Source organism: Eretmochelys imbricata, chromosome 9 (genome assembly GCF_965152235.1).
Source record: "Eretmochelys imbricata isolate rEreImb1 chromosome 9, rEreImb1.hap1, whole genome shotgun sequence".
In the NCBI taxonomy this organism is placed as follows: domain Eukaryota; kingdom Metazoa; phylum Chordata; order Testudines; family Cheloniidae; genus Eretmochelys; species Eretmochelys imbricata.
Genome location: NC_135580.1, coordinates 56163838 through 56183331, shown reverse-complemented (window position 1 = coordinate 56183331; position 19494 = coordinate 56163838). Strand labels below are relative to the sequence as shown.

Sequence of the window (19494 nt, the reverse complement as noted above, 5' to 3'; positions counted from 1 at the left end):
TCATTCATTTCTAAAATGCACCTGTCCCCTCACCTCTGACTGCCTCCGGAAAAGGGGCTATGGGCATTGTGACAATGCACTCCATAATGTTTTATGGAAATATGCTTGTTAGTGTGAATATAATGTAACTGGAATATGCTTTATGCAAAAGATCTCTTGGAAGATATAATTACAAAGCTTATAATCTACTGAGTGTGTTCATCCTATTTGTATGAATGTATCATTCTGGTATCTGAAACTAGGAATATGAAGTATAACTCTGAGGTCCTACTGTAATTATGCAAAGTGTGGGCCATTAATGGTGGTTTGGAAGCTTGATGGCTCCCATTGACTAGGACAATTGGTTGTAAGTGGTATGTTTACTTGCAAACCTTCCTGAGTGCATGTGGGCCCGCCCTGGAAGAATGGAGGCGAGGGTCTCACAGGACATGTGAACATGTCACCTGATACTGGAATCCATCTTAAACCCGGTGCTTTTCCATTTAGAAGGAGGGGTGGGGACCCAGAGAGACAAAATATTCCCGCCTTGTGCCAAAGTTATAAAAGGGGGCGAACAGAACAAAAGGGGCTGCCAGTCATGAAAAAAACCCTAGTTTTCACCTAAGATGTCTACAGAAACTAACAAGGACTGTACCGGGGAAAGGATTGGGCCCAGACTAGGAAGGAGTCTATTCTGTGAAAGAAGCTTATTGGAACATCTCTGAGGGTGAGATTTTCCCCATAATCAGTCTCTTAATGTATTAGGCTTAGACTTGCGTGTTTTTGCTTTATTTTGCTTGGAGACTTACTTTGTTTTATCATTTCTTGAAATCACTTAAATCCTACTTTTTATACTTAATTGATTTTATTGATTACAGGTAAAATCTCACCCTCAGAGATGTTCCAGTAAGCTTCTTTCAAAGACTAGACTGCTTCCTAGTCTGGGTCCAATCCTTTCCCCGGTACAGTCCTTGTTAGTTTCAGCAGACATCTTAGGTGAAAACTTTTGCTTATTAATTAAGCCAGAGTAAGTGATTAATACCTGTGGGAGCAAACAGCTGTGCATATCTCTCTATCTCTTTAAAAAAGGGAAGAAGGAGGATTCTGGGAACTATAGGCCAGTCAGCCTCACCTCAGTCCCTGGAAAAATCATGGAGCAGGTCATCAAGGAATCAATTCTGAAGCACTTAGAGGAGAGGAAAGTGATCAGGAACAGTCAGCATGGATTCACCAAGGGCAAGTCATGCCTGACTAATCTAATTGCCTTCTATGTCGAGATAACTGGCTCTGTGGATGAGGGGAAAGCGGTGGACGAGTTGTTCCTTGACTTTAGCAAAGCTTTTGACACGGTCTCCCACAGTATTCTGGCCAGTAAGTTAAAGAACTATGGGCTGGATGAATGGACTCTAAGGTGGATAGAAAGTTGGCTAGATTGTCGGGCTCAATGAGTAGTGATCAATAGCTCCATGTCTAGTTGGCAGCCGGTATCAAGTGGAGTGCCCCAAGGGTCAGTCCTTGGGCCGGTTTTGTTCAATATCTTCATTAATGATCTGGAGGATGGTGTGGATTGCACCCTCAGCAAGTTTGCAGATGACACTAAACTGGGAGGAGAGGTACATACGCTGGAGGGTAGGGATAGGATACAGAGGGACCTAGACAAATTAGACGATTGGGCCAAAAGAAATCTGATGAGGTTCAACAAGGACAAGTGCAAAGTCCTGCACTTAGGACGGAAGAATCCCATGCACCGCTACAGACTAGGGACTGAATGGCTCGGCAACAGTTCTGCAGAAAAGGACCTAGGGGTTACAGTGGACAAGAAGCTGGATATGAGTCAACAGTGTGCCCTTGTTGCCAAGAAGGCCAATAGCATTTTGGGATGTATATGTAGGGGCATTGCCAGCAGATCGAGGGACATGATCATTCCCCTCTATTCGACATTGGTGGGGCCTCATCTGGAGTACTGTGTCCAGTTTTGGGCCCCACACTACAAGAAGGATGTGGAAAAACTGGAAAGAGTCCAGCGGAGGGCAACAAAAATGATTAGGGGACTGGAACACATGACTTATGAGGAGAGGCTGAGGGAACTGGGATTGTTTAGTCTGTGGAAGAGAAGAATGAGGGGGGATTTGATAGCTGCTTTCAACTACCTGAAAGGGGGTTCCAAAGAGGATGGATCTAGACTGTTCTCAATGGTAGCTGATGACAGAACAAGGACTAATGGTCTCAAGTTGCAGTGGGGGAAGTTTAGGTTAGATATTAGGGAAAACTTTTTCACTAGGAGGGTGGTGAAACACTGGAATGAGTTACCTAGGGAGGTGGTGGAATCTCCTTCCTTAGATATTTTTAAGGTCAGGCTTGACAAAGCCCTGGCTGGGATGATTTAGTTGGGGATTGATCCTGCTTTGAGCAGGGGGTCGGAGTAGATGACCTCCTGAGGTCCCTTCCAACCTTAATATGCTATGATTCTATGATTCTATGAGTGTTATAGAGGGTGGACAATTCATGGGTTTACCCTGTATAAGCTTCATACAGAATAAAATGGATTTATTTGGGGTTTGGATCCCATTGGGAACTGGGTGTCTGGGTGCTGGAGATAGGTGACCTGCTGAGCAGTTTTTGGTTAAAGCCTGCAGCTTTGGGGGTGTGGACCAGACCTGGGTCTGTGTTGCAGCAAGCTAGCGTACCTGGCTTAACAAGGCAGGGTTCTGGAGTCCCAAACTGGCAGGGAAAATGGGCTCAGAGGTAATCTCAGCATGTCAGCTGACAGTCCCAAGGGGGGTCTCTGACCGAACACATCACAGGCATGTGTCGTGTCAGCATACCTGGCTCTATGCAAAGCCCCCTACAGGAGTCACTGGTAGAGGAGGAGTGCCAGCCATGCTATTGACGAAACTGGGGCACGACCCAATGCTCTTACTATCCTGGCTCTTCCTGGCTGCTGATGCTGCTACAACCAGCACAGGCAGATGAACTGACCCCAGCCAGCCCCCACAGAGGGGAGGCACAAAGGTGGCATAAAGTGAACTGGGCACTGAGTGAATAAGTCCTACAAACATCGCTGCTGTACACTCACCTCTCCATGCGGATTGCTTCTGTCCTCCGCAACTTTTCTTCCCAGGTCTCGTTCAGCTCAGCGATGATCTTCTCTGTTTCCTGGCAAGCAGAGTTTAAATGTTAGTATTTTGTGACTGCTGTCACCTTTGGTAACAGAACTACAAATGCTCTTTTAGGCTTTGCTCCAGAACCTCTGTTCTACAGAGGTCACAGTCATAGCGGCATTTACTCAGTCACACCACACAATGATCTTGTATAATGGACACAAATGAGACAGCTCTGTCTCCTGGCTGCAGAATGTGAATCCCAGTTCCAGGCTGGTTTCAATGTAAAGCATCCCTCAGGGAAAAGGCAGGGTAAGAGGTTTTTCAACAAACCCTTACACCAGTCACAGTATTTGAAGACAACATGTTAGGAAAGCAGATGACCCTCAGACCTGCCATTCAGAGCTGGGCAGAACTGGGCCCAAACTGCAGCCTGATGGCTCTGCTGGGCCACACCCCAATCAGACCTCAGCTGGCCCTGATAAAAGGGCTATGAGCCAGGAGCTAGACACTCTCCCTCCAGCTTCTGAGGGAGAAGGACCTAGCTGCCTGGGAGCCATGGGTGCAGGCAACAGAGCAGGGCTGGGGAAAGGTGAGAGGAGCTGGGGAGCTCCCAGCTAGCAACTCCCCAGACTGCAGGCTCTGTGCAAGGCCAAACTAGGTACTGGGGTTGCAGAGGCTGCAGGCCAAACCCCCTTTTGCCAACGATGAATGGCTTGTATACTGCAGTCTGCCGCAGTGAATGGGGGCTAGATGCTGACTGGCAGTAGCCATAGATTGAGGTGAGGTGGGGATAGAGGTTTGGGGGTTCCCTGGGGAGGGGAGACCCAGATCTGTGGAGGTACTGCTTGGGGGCAGCACCCAAGGTAAAGGGGCACCAGGGTCTGGGAGGGACATGGGGCCAGCGGGACATTGGCCTACAGAGGGTGCTCCAGAGGCTGGAAAAGCTAATTCCCTGGATGACCAGCAGGAGGTGCCATGCTGGTGAGTCACTGCCCTGCTACAGGGTGCCTCAATTTTGAGTTGCAATGCTTTAGAGAACCCTGATTTTTAGACAACTTTAAGCACCCTCCCTCTGAAAATCTCTAAATTCGAATTTCACTCTTTAAGGTGTTCAAAATTGGGCACTGAAAATCCTGGGTTGCTTTTGAAATGTTTGGCCTCAAAAGATGGTTACTAACCTTTTTGTGACTGTTGTTCTTTGAGATGGGTTGCACATGTCCATTCTGAGTTAGGTGTGTGCGTGCCCTGAGCATCGCTGTCAAAATTTTTTCCCCTAGTGGTATCCATCGAGCTGGTTCCAGTGCCCCCTGGTGCCAAACGTTCACAGCATTGGTACAAGGGGCCCTGCTGAGCTCTGCCAAGTCCGCATCCCTCAGTTTCTTCTTACTGACCACTCCGAGAGCGAGGATGGTGGGTGGCCCTTATTCCTCTTTCTCTGCTGATCATGCCTGGCTAGCTGGGCATAGAAATCCCCATAATGCTGCAGCCTATATGGTCTCCTGGGTTGTGCTGGAGAATGCAGGCCCAGGGACTTCAGAGTTGCCCTACAATCTTTTAGGGTATGCAGTCTGGCATCAGTTTGCTCTGAAAAAAGCGAGGGCCCCTCAAAAAGCAGGTCTTGCAAGGTCTGGTGTACTTCCTGTGGGCACTCTGGTGCCTGTAACCATGAGCTCCTGTGCATGGTAACTGCCGTGGCCATAGATGTAGCTGCAGAGTCCATGGCATCCAGGGCTGCCTGCAGAGAGGCTCCCATCTTGCCCTCCTCCACAAGGGTGGAGAACTCCTGCTGGCTGTCACGGAGAAGTCTGTCTTTGGACTTGTTCGTTGCTTCCCACTCGTTTAAAGTCATAGTGGCCCAGCACTGCCTGCTGGTTCGCTATGCGAAGTTGAAGCCCTTCTTACCCTCCACCCCAGTGGAGTTGGCTTTCCTGCCCAGTAGGTTGAGCTTCAGGGGCTTCTTCATCTTCAGTGCGGACCCTGGCTGGCCCTGACAGTCCCTCTTCTTGGCAGCCGCCACAATGAGTGATCTGGGGGTGCGGGGTGAGAAAATAAAAACTCACAACCCTTGGCTAGCACAAAGTACTTCCACTCTGTCCTTTTGGCAGTAGGAGGGAAGGAAGCTGGGTTCTGTCAGAGCGTCTTAATAGGTCCCATAATGGCCTCATATAGGAATAGAGCAACCTTTGCACAAGTCGCTGCTGACAAATTGTCCAAGAAGCTGTCAGAAGGCTCCTTGACAACTTCTGCCTGCAGGCCCAGATTGGATGCCACCCGATTAATGAGTCCTGGGGGGCCCTCAGGTCATCCTGAAGCAGGGATGTCCCCTTCTCCATTAGTTTATCATCAGGTGAAGACGAAGAGAAGGCATGCACTGCCATAGCCTCCACTATATCCTCCCCTTGGGAAGCCTGCTCGTGCTGATCAATACCAGCCTCAGTACTGGCTTTGGTACTGGGATGTGCTCCAGATTTGGTGCCAAGCGCAGTGCTCAGGCCAGTCCTACTATTGATACCAGTGATAGGTGGCAGTGTGTCATCACGCAGTACCAGTGGCATCCTACTCTCAGAGTAGACAGAGTTGGAATGCCTACAGCTGGTGCCTTGACCCAGGCCAAACCGCCCAAAAAGGCCACTGTACCAGTGCTGGAGCCCAGGGGCCAAGTGTTCTAGGGCATCATGGCTCCCGGAGCTCCCGACAATGCTGATGGGTGGTGAATGTGGCCTTGGCCATGGCGGCGAGGTGAGGAGCCAGAACCAGAGTCTGATTTTTGAAGAGGAGAAGGAGCATGGGGACCAAGGCAGTGGGGGAGGGATAGCTCAGTGGTTTGAGCATTGGCCTGCTAAACCCAGGGTTGTGAGTTCAAACCTTGAGGGGGCCATTTAGGCATCTGGGGCAAAAAATTGGGGATCAGCCTTGCTTTGTGCAGGGGGTTGGATGACCTCCTGAGGGTTTGTGGTGCTGGCGCAAGTGACAGTGTCAGTGGCTGCTGCGGTGCCAGAAACGGGGGAGCAGTGCGGTGCGGGTCTCGCCCTATCCATGTCCGCAGCTCTTGACCTGTCTGCCCTTCTGTCTCCCTTTGGTGCGGAAGAACAGCTCTTCTCACCATGCCCGCAATGCTTCTTCTTGGGCACTGGTGATGAGGAGCAATGCTGAGAGCTCCTAGCAGTGGGAGGTGCACTGCGCTCTGAAGATGATGTGCTCATGCCGAGTGAGATCCCAGCTCCGAGGTGGGTCTCAATACTGCCTCCATCAGGAGGACTTTCAGTCTTGCTGCCCAGACTTCTTGTGTGTGGGCTTAAACTCACAACAAATTTGGCAACGATCTTTTCTGTATCCTTCTCACAATCCCAAACACTTAAGACAGCTCAAGAGAGGGTTGCTGTTGGGCATAGGCTTCCCACAGGTGGAGCCAGGTGTAAACCCTGGAGACTAAGGCATGCCCCGGCACCCAGAAGGAGGAACACCTCTCCAGACAAGGAGAGGTGTCCCAATTTCTATACTAGACTTACTAAAAACTACTTAACTAACAACTATTTACAATAAAAGTTAAGCAAAAAACCACTATGAAAAACTTTGCCAAGGCAAAGAGGGGAGTTCCAACAGCAGTTACGGGCAGTAAGAAGGAACTGAGGAACGCGGGCTCAGCATGGCCCCTTATACTGGCACTCTGAGAGCACAGCATCACGGGGCACCAGAGCCGGCCCAACAGATACCACTAGGAAAAAAATTCCAACAGTGATGCTCAAAGTGTGCACACACCTAACTTGGAATGGCATGTGCAAGCACTTGAAGAATTGAGCTTCTGGAGGCTTTCTAAACCTGTGGGGAAATCTCTAGAAGGTCATCTTGGGGGCCTGGACTCCACAAAGTATCCTTGTCAAAGTACCTGCTGTCTTCATTTGATTTCATTACTTTGTAAGAAGCAGGAGGCTGCAGATAATCTAGGAGGCGCACAAATAATAATCGCAGAGCCTGGGCTGTTACAGTCGCTATCCGCAGGTTCAAATGCCACCATGGGAATATAAAATGGATCTGTTGCCAGATCAAGTGTGTTTCATCTTCCCCCAATCTCAGTAAAGCATGATGTCAGCATCCTCAGGCTCTTACCTTCAGCCTCTCTATGGCCTCTTCACTGCCCGGAGCAAACATGATGCGTTCATGGAGGCTAGAGACGGAGGCAGCTCGGCTGGACAAGGCTGAAAGCGAGGAGGACGGGCTCATCCCCACTAAGGCATTGGTCACTGTGGAGAGATTGTCAGGGCGTTGACTCAGTTCTGCCAGGCTACGGTTACCATTATTGTTCTCAAAGTCGGTCATGTCTATGGGGCAGGGAAGGGGGAAAGAGGGAGGGATGGACACGTGGACAGGAAGAAGGAAAAGGAAGATAGAGAAAAGAAAGGCAGTTGGGAAAAAGTGACATGATGCGGTGAGCAGAAAGCTAGAAATTAAAACACAGAAATACGCACAGCGTCATGTGCCAGCAACAGGGCTAGAGGCACTCACACCATCTCTACACCAGAAGGAGCATTCACACCACATCCAGAACAGCCACCCTAAGTGTTGCTACATGGTTCTTCGCCCACACCACCATCCCCCATTATGTCCCCTGGCTTGTCAGACAGAGAGCCAGGCAGAGGGCAGGAAAGTTTACTCATGATTGGGTTGGCTAATGGCTAAATGGGCAGAAGAGCCCAGTTGCCATTTTGGCCCCAATATGGTTTGATGTTCAGAAGAGCCTAGGGCACTGGGTGCTGCTCTCTTGTGAAAATCTGGCTGTGAGTGTCACAATGGGAACTGCTGGATCTGGTCCCAGTGAGCTCTTGGGGGCAGGGCCTAGCTTTTTGTTAAGTATTTGTACAATGCCTAATACCACAGGGTCCTGGTCCATGACTGAGGCTCCTAGGAGCTACCAAAATCCAAAGATATTATCACAGTGATGATGGCTCTTCTCAAAACCTGACCCATGACTCAATCTTCCCATGGCTGGGCTGGTTTGTGTTCATTTCCCCAAGAATATTTAAGTGACTGGTGTTTTATTCCCTTGAGCATTAGTCCAAATATTGGAATCCAGGAACGCATGCAGTGATTCACACGGGGGGAGCTCGCACAGCTGCCCCATGTCTAACAGGTTTATGTCTTTGAGCGGGAGGCTGGTGGGAGGCAGCAGGGGGAGCCTAAGGGAGTGACAAAGCCAACCAAATGGAGTGATCATCACTCAGTGAGGGGCTGGAGAAGTAGGAGTAACGGAAAGTTGCCTGGGGTCCTGGTGCATGTGATCCAGCCTCAGAACATGGAGTAAGGTGCCTGCTGTGCAGTCAGAGACTGAGGCTGAATGGTGGCGGGGTGACAGTACCTCGGGACAACTTCCCTATGGAATCACTACACGTAGCACCAGCCACAATGGCACAGTGTTAGTGGGGGGCCAAAGAGCTGCTGACATGGAGACAGCCATCACCAGGGAGATATGGGGGAGCCAAGAAGCAACAATCACTTGGTGTTATTGTGACAAAAGGAAATGTCAGTCTGCTAGACAGCCCTCAGCCAGGCAGGACCACAGCTATTTCTAAATCTGAGCCAAATGCTCTTTCTTGTGCAAAAGAAAATGGGAAAAGGCCTTTAAAGTCTGAAAATGTCCCAATCTTGCACTTCTCCTGCTCCCTCCACTCTCTCTGAGACATGCAACACCCTAAAGATTTTTTCTGTCACTGCTCCTCTTTATTCTCTGATTGGATGATCTAATCTTTATAGAGTCCATGACCAGAGCCCAATCAAATGGAATTCGTCACACTGAGTGCTGATAAGTAGAATCATAGAATATCAGGGTTGAAAGGGACCTCAGGAGGTCATCTAGTCCAACCCCCTGCTCAAAGCAGGATCAATCCCCAATTTTTGCCCCAGATCCCTAAATGGCCCCCTCAAGGATTGAATTCACAACCCTGGATTTAGCAGGCCAATGCTCAAACCACTGAGCTATCCCTCCCACCCTACCAAATTCATCGTCCATTTTGATCAATTTCATGGTCAAAGGATTTTAAAAATCATAAATTTCATGATTTCAGCTATTTAAATCTGAAATTTCATGGTGTTGTAATTGTAGGGGTCCTGACCCAAAAAGGAGTTGTAGCGAGGTTTGCAGTACTGCTACCTTTATTTCTGCGCTGCTGCTGGTGGCGGCGCTGCCTTCAGAGCTGGGCGGCTGGAGAGCAGCAGCTGCTGGCTGGGATCCCAGCTCTGAAGGCAGAGCTGCCACCAGCAGCAGCGCAGAAGTAAGGATGGCACGGCATGGTATTGCCACCTTTATTTCTCCGCTGCTGCCTGCAGAGTTGGGCCTTCAGTCAGCTGCCACCACTCTCTGGCAGCCCAGCTCTGAAGGGAGCAGAGCAGAAGTAAGAATGGCATCAGATGGTATTGCCACCATTACTTCCACACTGCTGCTGGGGGGGCACTGCCTTCAGAGCTGGTCACCCGGACAACAGCCGCCTCTCTCTGGCCACCCAGCAATGAAGGCAGCTCAGGAGTAAGGGTGGCAATACCGTGACTCCCCCTCCCCCAAATAACCTTGCAACCCCCCCTGAAACCCTCTTTTGGCTCAGGACCTGCAATTTGAGAGATGCTGGTCTCCCCCGTGAAATCTGTATAGTATAGGGTAAAAGCACACAAAAGACTAGATTTCATTGGGGGAGACCAGATTTCACAGTCTGTGACACGTTTTTCACGGCCGTGAATTTGGTAGGGCCCTACTGACAAGAGAACCGGGGACAGTTGGCCTGTTTAGCCTGTAGGCGGATGTACGTTCATATAATTTACCCGTCCAACTATGATGCATAACAACAACCAAATTTTTAGGAATCCTGGCCATTTCATGGACAATTTGCAAACTGGAAAATGACGAGGGCTGACACAAAAATTGTCTCGTGGGGCCATTCACACTGCAGCTGCACTGTTTGTCTGAACACTGGTATTTTAACGCCACATCAGCATTGATACGTGATCCCCTTTCATGTGTGTGTTAGGATGAGGTTAATGTTAGTGACTACAATTGTTTCTGATAATGGCCTGGTGTTGAGTCTGCGGGTGGGGTTAGTGCATACACCTGCCTGCATTTGGCCCAACACTTGGACTTCTAGGGGAGTTCTCATGGAAGCCTCCAAAGTCTCTTTACTTCTGGTGGTGCATAGCAATGGCTGCCATGGATCCAGGCCCCAGAACCAATATAGTGATGGAGAGAGAGATGGGGCCTGCTCAGGTGAGCTGTAAGAAAGGCAGCTCTGCAATGTTGGAGATCTGGCATTGTCTGGGGTCACTGAAAGCAGGGAAGGAATTACTGTGCTGATAGTTTAAAAACTGCTCAGATATACTAGACACCAGTGGTCCGGTGAAATGCCTGAGGAAGAGGGCGGGCCAAAAACCAACTGAAAGCACCGCCAGACCTTTTCAGGACTGGCTGTAGGCAGGTATGGGGTCAGCAGTACAGTGCACGTAGTTTGCTGAAGCTGCGAGGTCTCATTGTCAGAGGTGCTGAGTTTGACCCCAGCTGAGGCTGTGGGTGCTCTGCATCTCTAGAAGCCAGGCCTGGAGTGACTGACGTGGGGCATGCCGAGCTGGCTGTGGGGGCTTCTCTGAGGAGTCACTATCTGCAAGTGTGCAGAGGCTGCTGGTCTTCGCTGATGTTTGGAGGCTGGTCCTGACATCTGCTCTGCTGCCAACCTGTTCAGGGGACTGGCTAGAACACGGCACAGCCAACCAGTTCCCTCTCCATTAAAACCCCATCTGCTTCATGATGTGACTGCTTCACAAAGTTGCTTTGGGCTTTTGCTGCACCTTCGCCTCTGCTGCCCCTGGTCTGAACTTTCCGGGGTGCCAAGGGCAGGATGGTAGCCGCAGCCCTGTTCCAATCAGACACTCCCTTGTGGGCCGGGAGGTGCTGGCCAGGCCTTGCCCCCTTACACTCACCCCGTGGCAGCCAGGCTGTAGTTGTGGAGGGCATCAGGGAGGGCAGGATGGCCCAATGCACTCCCCCCATCTGCAGGGCACTTAGAATCCGGCCTTTCAGATTATGTGCACAAGGAGGACTCTGTGAGGGGCTAAAGGCAGTAGCCCAGTGCCTGGCAGGCCATGAGGGGTCCCCTTAAAACCACAACATGTTGGAGGCCCAGATTTTACTGATTTTTCCTCATTTTTTTGCCCAGGATACTCATGGCTCTCCTCCCTCTGCACTATGGTAAATCTCCAACCGCCAGGTGGCATGCTGGAACTCATACACCCCATGGAGACGGCGCAGACACACACATGCGGCTTACGAAGAGGGCAGCCACCCTGGAGGCATTTGTTAGTAGCCCTCGGGTCCACAGGCACCGACTTTGTCCCTTCCCAGGGGGTGCTCAACCCCTGCTCTGCCCCAGGCCATGCCCCCACTCCATCCCTTCCCCTAAACCCCCACCCCACCCCGCTCCACCCCATCCGTCGAGCGCACCCTGCCCTCGCTCCTCCCCCTCCCAAGGCCTCTTGCACACCGCTAAACAACTGATCCACGGCGGGCAGGAGGCGCTGGGAGGGAGATAAAGGCGCTGATCAGTAGAGCCCTGCACGGATATAAAAATGTGGAAGAAAAGGTGGAGGAATTGTACTGTATGTAAGAGAGCATTATGACTGCTCAGAGCTCCAGTATGAAACTGGGGAAAAGCCTGTTGAGAGTCTTTGGGTTAAGTTTAGAGGCGAGAGCAACAAGGGTGGTGTCGTGGTGGGCGTCTGCTATAGACCACCAGACCAGGTGGATGTGGTAGACAAGGCTTTCTTCAGACATCTAACAGAAGTTTACAGATCATAGGCCCTGGTTCTCATGGGGGACTTCAATTACCCTGACATCTGCTGGGAGAGCACAACAACAGTGCACAGACAATCCAGAAAGTTTCTGGAGAGTGGGGACAACTTCCTGGTGCAAGTGCTAAAGGAATCAACTAGGGGCTGTGCTCCTCTTGACCTTCTCCTCACAAACAGGGAAGAATTGGTAGGGGAACTAGAAGTGGGTGGCAATCTGGGCAGCAGTGACCATGAAATGGTCGAGTTCAGATCCAGCCAAAAGGAAGAAAGGAGAGCAGCAGAATACGGACCCTGGACTTCAGAAAAGCAGACTTTGATTCCCTCAGGGAACTGATGGGCAGGATCCTCTGGGAGACTAATATGAGGGGGAAAAGAGTCCAGGAGAGCTGGATGTACTTTAAAGAAGCCTCACTGAGGGTGCAGGAACAAACCATCCCAATATGCAGAAAGAATAGCAAATATGGCAGGCGACCAGCTTGGTTTAACAGAGAAATCTTTGGTGAGCTTAAACACAAAAGGGAAGCTTACAAGAAGTGGACACTTGAACAGATGAGTAGGGAGGAGTATAAAAATACTAGTCAAGCATGCAGCGGTGTAATTAGGAAGGCTAAAGCACAATTGGAGTTGCAGCTAGCAAGGGATGTGAAGGGTAACAAGGAGGGTTTCTACAGGTATGTTTGCAACAAGAAAAAGGTCAGAGAAAGTGTGGGACCCTTACTGAATGGAGGAGGCAACCTAGTGACAAATGATGTGGAAAAAGCTGAAGTACTCAATGCTTTTTTTTTTTTTTGCCTTGGCCTTCACAGGCAAGATCAGCTTCCAGACTGCTGCACTGGGCAACACAGAATAGAGAGGAGGTGAGCAGCCCTCACTGGTGAAAGAACAGGTTAAGGGCTATTTAGAAAAGCTGGACATGCACAGGTCCATGGGGACAGATCTAATGCAACCGAGGGTGCTGAGAAAGTTGGCTGATGTGATTGCAGAGCCATTGGCCACTATCTTTGAAAATTCGTGGCGATTGAGGGAGGTCCCTGACGATTGGAAAAAGGCAAATATAGTGCCCATCTTTAAAAAAGAGAAGAAAGAGAATCCAGGGAACTACAGACTGGTCAGCCTCACCTCAGTCCCTGGAAAAATCATGGATCAGATCCTCAAGGAATCCATTTTGAAGCACTTGGAGGAGAGGAAGGTGATCAGGAACAGTCAACATGGACTCACCAAGGGCAAGTCATGCCTCACCAACCTGATTGCCTTCTAGGATGAGATAACTGGCTCTGTGGATATGGGGAAAACGGTGGACGTGATATATGTTGCCTTTAGCAAAGCTGTTGACAGCAAGCAAGCAAGTTAAAAAAGTATGGATTGGATGTATGGACTATAAGGGGGACAGAAAGCTGGCTAGATCATCGGGCTCAATGGGTAGCGAGCAACGGCTCTATGTCCAGTTGGTAGCCAGTAACAAGCGGAGTGCCCTAGGGGTCGGTTCTGGCGCCCATTTTGTTCAACGTCTTCATTAATGATCTGGATGATGGTATGGATTGCATCCTCAGCAAGTTCGCAGATGACACTAAGCTGGGGGGGAGAGGTAGCTTTGCTGGAGGGTAGGGATAGGGTCCAGACTGACCTAGATAAGTTGCAGAATTGGGCCAAAAGAAATCTGATGAGGTTCAACAAGAGAAGTGCAGAGTCCTGCACTTAGGATGAAAGAATCCCACCACTGCTACAGGCTGGGGACCGACTGGATAAATGGCAGTTCAGGAGAAAAGGACCTGGGGATTACAGTGGATGAGAAGCTAGAGATGAGTCAACAGTGTTTTCTTGTTGCGGAGAAAACTAACGGCATCTTGGGCTGCCTTAGTAGGAGCGTTGCCAGCAGATCGAGGGATATCATTATTCCCCTCTATTAGGCACTAGTGAGGGCACATCTGGAGTATTGCATCCTGTTTTGGGGCTCCTACTACAGAAAGGATGTGGACAAACTGGAGAGAGTCAAGCGGAGGGCAACAAAAATGATCGGGGGCTGGGGCACATGACTTATGAGGAGAGGCTTAGGGGATTGGGTTTATTTAATCTGCAGAAGAGAAGAATGAGGGGGGATTTGATAGCTGCTTTCAACTACCTGAAAGGGGGTTCCAAAGAGGATGAATCTAGACTGTTCTCAGTGGTAGCAGATGACAGAAAAAGGAGTAATGGTCTCAAGTTGCAGTGGGGGAGGTGTAGGTTGGATATTAGGAAAAACTTTTTCATTAGGAGGGTGGTGAAGCACTGGAATGGGTTACCTAGGGAGGTGGTGGAATCTCCTTCCTTAGAGGTTTTTAAGGCCTGGCTTGACAAAGCCCTGGCTGGGATGATTTAGTGGGGGATTGGTCCTGCTTTGAGGAGGGGGTTGGACTAGATGACCTCCTGAGGTTTCTTCCAACCCTAATCTTCTATGAACTAAGACCAGAAATCCAGGCCGGCTTCTTACAAGGAAAGGAAGCCTTACTCATAAGTCTGTTTCCAATGGACCAAGGGATCCCGGTCAGGCGTTTGCTAATTCTGAAGGAGTCAATGGGCTGAGATCACTCTACCTGCACTAGGCTCCCATCAGCTGTTATTTCGCCTGAGACCACAGCAGGGAAATTGGGGGCTGTTTCTCTGCCAAACTGACATGGATTCTAGCTATGCCACTGACCAGGGATGTCAGCTGGACTGTTGAGAGCTCTTTTACAAACAAGGTGCAGATTGCAGGGCCTCCCAGCTCACTTTGTCAAGTCCAGGAGCACATGAACTAGTTCAGTAGCCCTGCTGGTCCCAGTACAACCAGCAGTAGGATCTAGGCTGGGTCACTGGGAACACTTGTGATTTTGTATCAGTGGTAGGAAGCAGATAACTTAGTGCCCATAGTTAGGGTATTGCCAGCAGAACCAATACTGGAATCGGTACTAGTCCCAGACCCAGCAGAAGCAGCAACAGCACAGAAACAGCAGGAACCATAGCTACAGCATGGAGAAAAGAGGCCCAGGAAGTTCATTTAGAAAACCAATTCCATCTCACATGTTTTGGAGGGGAGCACAATGCAGGCAAATTCTTCAGCTAACCTCTGGCCACTCCGGTACAGCGGCTCAAAACCTCAGCCAAGGCACTGACTGAGAGAAGCTGGCTAGCCTCAGTCTGGCTTCCCCAGCTCAGCACCCAGGACCACATGGCTCAGGGCTGCACTACCTCTTGTGCAGAGCTAACACAGAGTTTGAGGAAGACTGGTGCATGGCCTCCCCTGTCCTTGCCATATATCAATCCCAGGCCCCCCTCCCCTCCCCTAGCAGATGGCGCCGTGGAGGTCCCCTTGCTTGTGGATCTGGGAGAACCATCAAGCATGATAGCCTCACACAAGGGCCAAGGATGAGCCTTCTAATGAGGAAAGGGAGCTCCCTGTGCGAAGAGGTTACTCTGCCAATGCAGGCAGTCGCCCACCAAACCTCCTAAGTGATCTGCGCATCCCTTGGCTGGAGCAGAGTCCTGGCTGAGCACTGTGGCAGGGTACTGGTGGGGAGGAGCAGATGACTACCTTAACACCTCCACAGCACAGCTGTGAGAGCATACAAGCTTCCCATAGCTGGGCCCTTGCTTGTAGGCAATTGGACCCCTTTGCCATGCTGTATGTATGTTCCTTTGCTACGACCGAGTCTTGAAGAAGCAGTGAAGCACACACAATACCCACAATGGGAAATACACACATTTAGGTCCTCCTGGAGCAGTGTTAGCTAAGAGAAAGAGAGGAGAGGGAGTGGGAAGAAAGACAAAAGAAAACAGAACAAGAATAGGTTCATCTTTATAGGACTAAGGAACAGAGAAGCATGCCCCTCAGGTTGAGAAGAGAGCCCGTACATTGACCCAGCCTGGGGACATCTCCCTGGGAGCAACACAGGGAGCGCTCACCAAGCTGAGACTGCCTCTTTGGTGGGACAGCAGTCCTGGGACTGATAGCACAGAGGATGAGCCTGTCCCTGTGGAGCCACCCTGGGGCTGGAGACTAGGGTTCACGGTCAGCATGAGGGGTGTAGGCTAGAGTCCCCAGGATTGTGGTGATCACATGCATCTCCCTGATATCAGTAGGGGGCTTTCCCAGCAGGCTATGGCGGAGAAGCAGTGTCAGGGAGAGGAACTACAAGGAGCAACAGGGCAGGGAATGGAGATGTCTTGGTGATGTAATGCCATTGCACATCGTGGTGGGGATGAAGATGGCTGAGCCTGTCCTACCCCAGTAAACTGAAATTTAGAGAGCTCCATCTTGCTTCTCCTAAGCAAATCCCGGTCCCAGCTTAGAGCCCACAGAGGTACGTACTGTCAATGATGTCTCCGAGACCCTGGGCGTAGAGCAGATCTCTCAGACGAGCCACTTCATCCTTCAGCTCCCTGATCAGCTTATTGTTAGGATCCTCATTAATGACGGCATTGCATCTGATCTGTTTAGCACGGTCAGCATACCTGCAGAAATGGGACACATGGCCAATCACCAGACTTCCTCAGACTTCAGGTCTGAGACAGCATGGGCCAGGGACTAGGGCATTGGACTGGCATTCAGAAGACCTGGGGTCTATTTGCATATAATAATGCAAAGCATGGCTTCTCGCAGAGCCCTGGTTAGCACAGTTCAGACAGCCGAAGGCTCCCTCAGAGCTGTAGCTTTCTGGCCATGAGGCTCCCTGTTCTACTCCCATCTGCAGTAACAGATGGGGGACGCACAGAGCAAATCCAGCAACACAAAGGAGAGGGTCACAGTGTAGTCTAGTGCCAAGCTGGGAGAGGGACTAGGAAGGCCAGTGGCAGGGGTGGAGGACAGTGCTCTGTAATGCTACGGACAGAACGAATGGTTAGGGACCCTCGTCTGCTGCTTTGACATTCACACAGGGCAGTGGTAAGTGCTGCCCAGAGTGGAGCTCTGTATCAGTGAGGGGCTATGGAACAATAGTGGAATGAAGGAACAGTGAAGGCAACAGGAGGGGAATGGCTAAGGCTGTGACTTCAGATGTCACACTCCATGTTCCCCAGCCCCTGTGCAGGGGACGTGACGATGAACTGTTGTCACAGAGGCCTACCTTAAAGTACTGAGGGTCTCATCGTAGTTGATATCAGCAGGGCTGAGAGCAGCAACCATAGCAGTCCTGGAGTTACCACCTGCCAGAGAAAACACCTTGGCTCCATGAAGCAGATCTGTTCCTGGGCCCTCTTTTTAACCCCCGTTCTCTCTGCTTTCCCCTTCCTGCCAGAGCATCCCTGTCATTCTGCCCACTGAGCACACATACCAAACAGTATCCCCACCCCACAGCCCTCCCAGCTCACATGGTCACTCAGAACTCCAGCACAGGAACATCTAGTGCTTTGAATGAGTTGGGACGTAACCCTGCCCCAGTGAAGGGTCCCTGACAGCCGGAGGGCAAAGGGAGGGGGAGGAGTTAAATCAGGGAGACTATGAGAGTTCAGGAGACAGGAGCCTCTGGAGGTCTGTTGCCTGGAAATTCAGTGAGTTAAGGCCAGAACGAGGGCAAACTAAGTGAAAACCAGACTCCTTCCCTCACCCAGGTTTTCCCGGAGGAGCCAGGTCAGCACGGAGTCCCGGTACGGGATGAAGTCTGTCTTTTTCTTCTTTTTGTTCTGGAGGAAGAGAGCACAGCAGGGAGATGAGATACCTCGTTCTCTTCAAAGGTAGTGGGCTCTCAGACAGTATCAAGCAGGGTTATTCACCTAGTGACCTCCAGCCACATCTGGCCAAAGGCACACTCTTGAGCTTCCCCTAGCCTGGAGCAAACCACCTATGGTTCAGAGGTTCGATAAGGACCCAAACTCTGGATGCTGACCGAATTATCTACTTCTAGCAATCCAGCAAGAAGAGTCTGTCTATGGAGATTTTCTGCTTTAGAGTAGACCGGAAAAACATGAAGAACAACTCTGCCTCCCACTTCCACCCCCTCCCCCAACAAGCCACGATGTGATGTCCAATGGATAGGACACTAGCCAAGGACTTGGGTCTAAGTCCCTGCTCTGCCCCAGACTCCTTGTGTGACCTTCGGCAAGTTACTTGGCCTTGGTCCTCCCAACCTCACACAGGTGTTGTGAGGCGCCAGGTTCTATCGTAACAGGGGCCATACCAGCATCTGAGAGAGACTGAAGTTCAGGCAAGGCAGAGATGACTATAACAGACTGGGGAGAAGTGAACTGAATATTTTCAGACCTCAATAGATGTTTGGTTTGGGTTCGGTTTGATTCTTATTGCAGCACAACCAGTTTGTCCATCCCTTACTCCCATCCAGCCCAGTTACACACCAATACCTAGGTCAGTGAACTCTCCCCTTCATTCCCCCCAAAAGATTTTACACAGGAGAAGCAACAGTCCACAGGTGACTTCCAGCTCTGGACTGATCTTGCAACAATGGCAGCACAGTCCCAGGAAATGCTAATGTGCCCGAGACACACTATGCTAAGCCTAGCCTGTGTCACCCCTCCCTCTATTTCCAGCTGATTCAGACTAGCAAAAGCTCTCCTCTCCACCACAGCTGTTCCACTGAGATATTAATCTCAAACGCAGGGAGCTGAAGGGAGCCAAGGTTAAAAGCCACTCTGTGGGCAGTGAATGAGGCCATTTTGGTACCGTTTTGACTGGCCTTGCTGTTGGCCAGCTCTTTGCTGCACAGCCTCTGCTATAGGTCACCAGTCACTGGAGCCACAGGGTTGCAGCACAGAACCTCACTGGAGGTCAAATTGTGCCTGAATTTCAGAGCAGAGCTCCCCACCGAAAACAATGGGGCACTCGGTTTAAAAATCCACGCAACAGCATGGTCCCGGGCTCCATCTCAGTAACCTCCCCCTTTCCATCCGCAATGCCCCTACCCCAGCCTGTGTTTGATCACCCAAGCCAAGGAACAGAACCCTCAAAGCACATACCTTATTGAGCCCCGAATCCTGAAAGGAAACCAGAGACATTGTTTACCATTGCATGAGCATGTGAGACAAAGAGAGGCTGAAGAGGAGGACAGTTTGCTCCAGTCAGGACAAGGGGCTGTGGGTAACTGCAACTTCCCCTCCATCACCTAGGAAAAGCTTCTACCTCTCAGAGATGAAGAACTCTCCATGGAGAGTGGGCTCTGAGCACGAGCACTGCCGTGCAGCTTGCAATGGAGGAGTGAGCGTTGGGGGGGGGGGGGGGGAACGACACAAAGGCTCCTCCTACCCTGCTTGCCCCTATGCTAAGAGTAAGTTCTGGATTTTCATCAGGTAGGCTGTGGCACAGGACATGTGACTGGGAGTTATTATTTAGATTGCGGTAGCATCCTAAACACAAAGGGAAACAACCCCTCTCCCACAGAGCATATACTGAGAAAAATCAAAGCCAGACGGAGGGCAGGGGAAGGGATCCCCATACCCACAAAGTGATGAAACGGTGAGAGATGCTCATGATCCTGGCTCCATTTCCTGTTCTGCCTGGCTGCCTAATGGCTCTAGCTCCTCTTAAAAATGTATCTATTAATATATATCCATCAATGATCCTCAATCTCCATTCCCAGGAGATCCCAGCTCACCCTTCCCACCCCCCAACTGCCCTGCCCCACCAGTC

At 50.6% G+C, this 19494-nt stretch overlaps 1 protein-coding gene across 17 annotated transcripts in view; it reads right to left on the bottom strand.

The window, feature by feature from the left end:
- Positions 1 to 19494, bottom strand: part of KIF1A (kinesin family member 1A) — a 183542-nt gene that overhangs the window by 107417 nt on the left and 56631 nt on the right. For 7 of the 17 annotated variants that reach the window (XM_077825921.1, XM_077825923.1, XM_077825922.1 and 4 more), the window contains exons 9-14: positions 18825 to 18842; positions 17462 to 17537; positions 16982 to 17060; positions 16228 to 16370; positions 7191 to 7324; positions 3056 to 3135 (exon numbers count right to left, since the gene is read on the bottom strand). In XM_077825921.1, coding sequence (XP_077682047.1) covers positions 3056 to 3135; positions 7191 to 7324; positions 16228 to 16370; positions 16982 to 17060; positions 17462 to 17537; positions 18825 to 18842 — 530 coding nt within the window. Of the gene's footprint in view, positions 1 to 3055; positions 3136 to 7190; positions 7403 to 15619; positions 15647 to 16227; positions 16371 to 16981; positions 17061 to 17461; positions 17538 to 18824; positions 18843 to 19494 lie in introns of all 17 variants that reach the window. The other 10 variants (XM_077825919.1, XM_077825924.1, XM_077825925.1 and 7 more) reach the window with 3 other exon arrangements.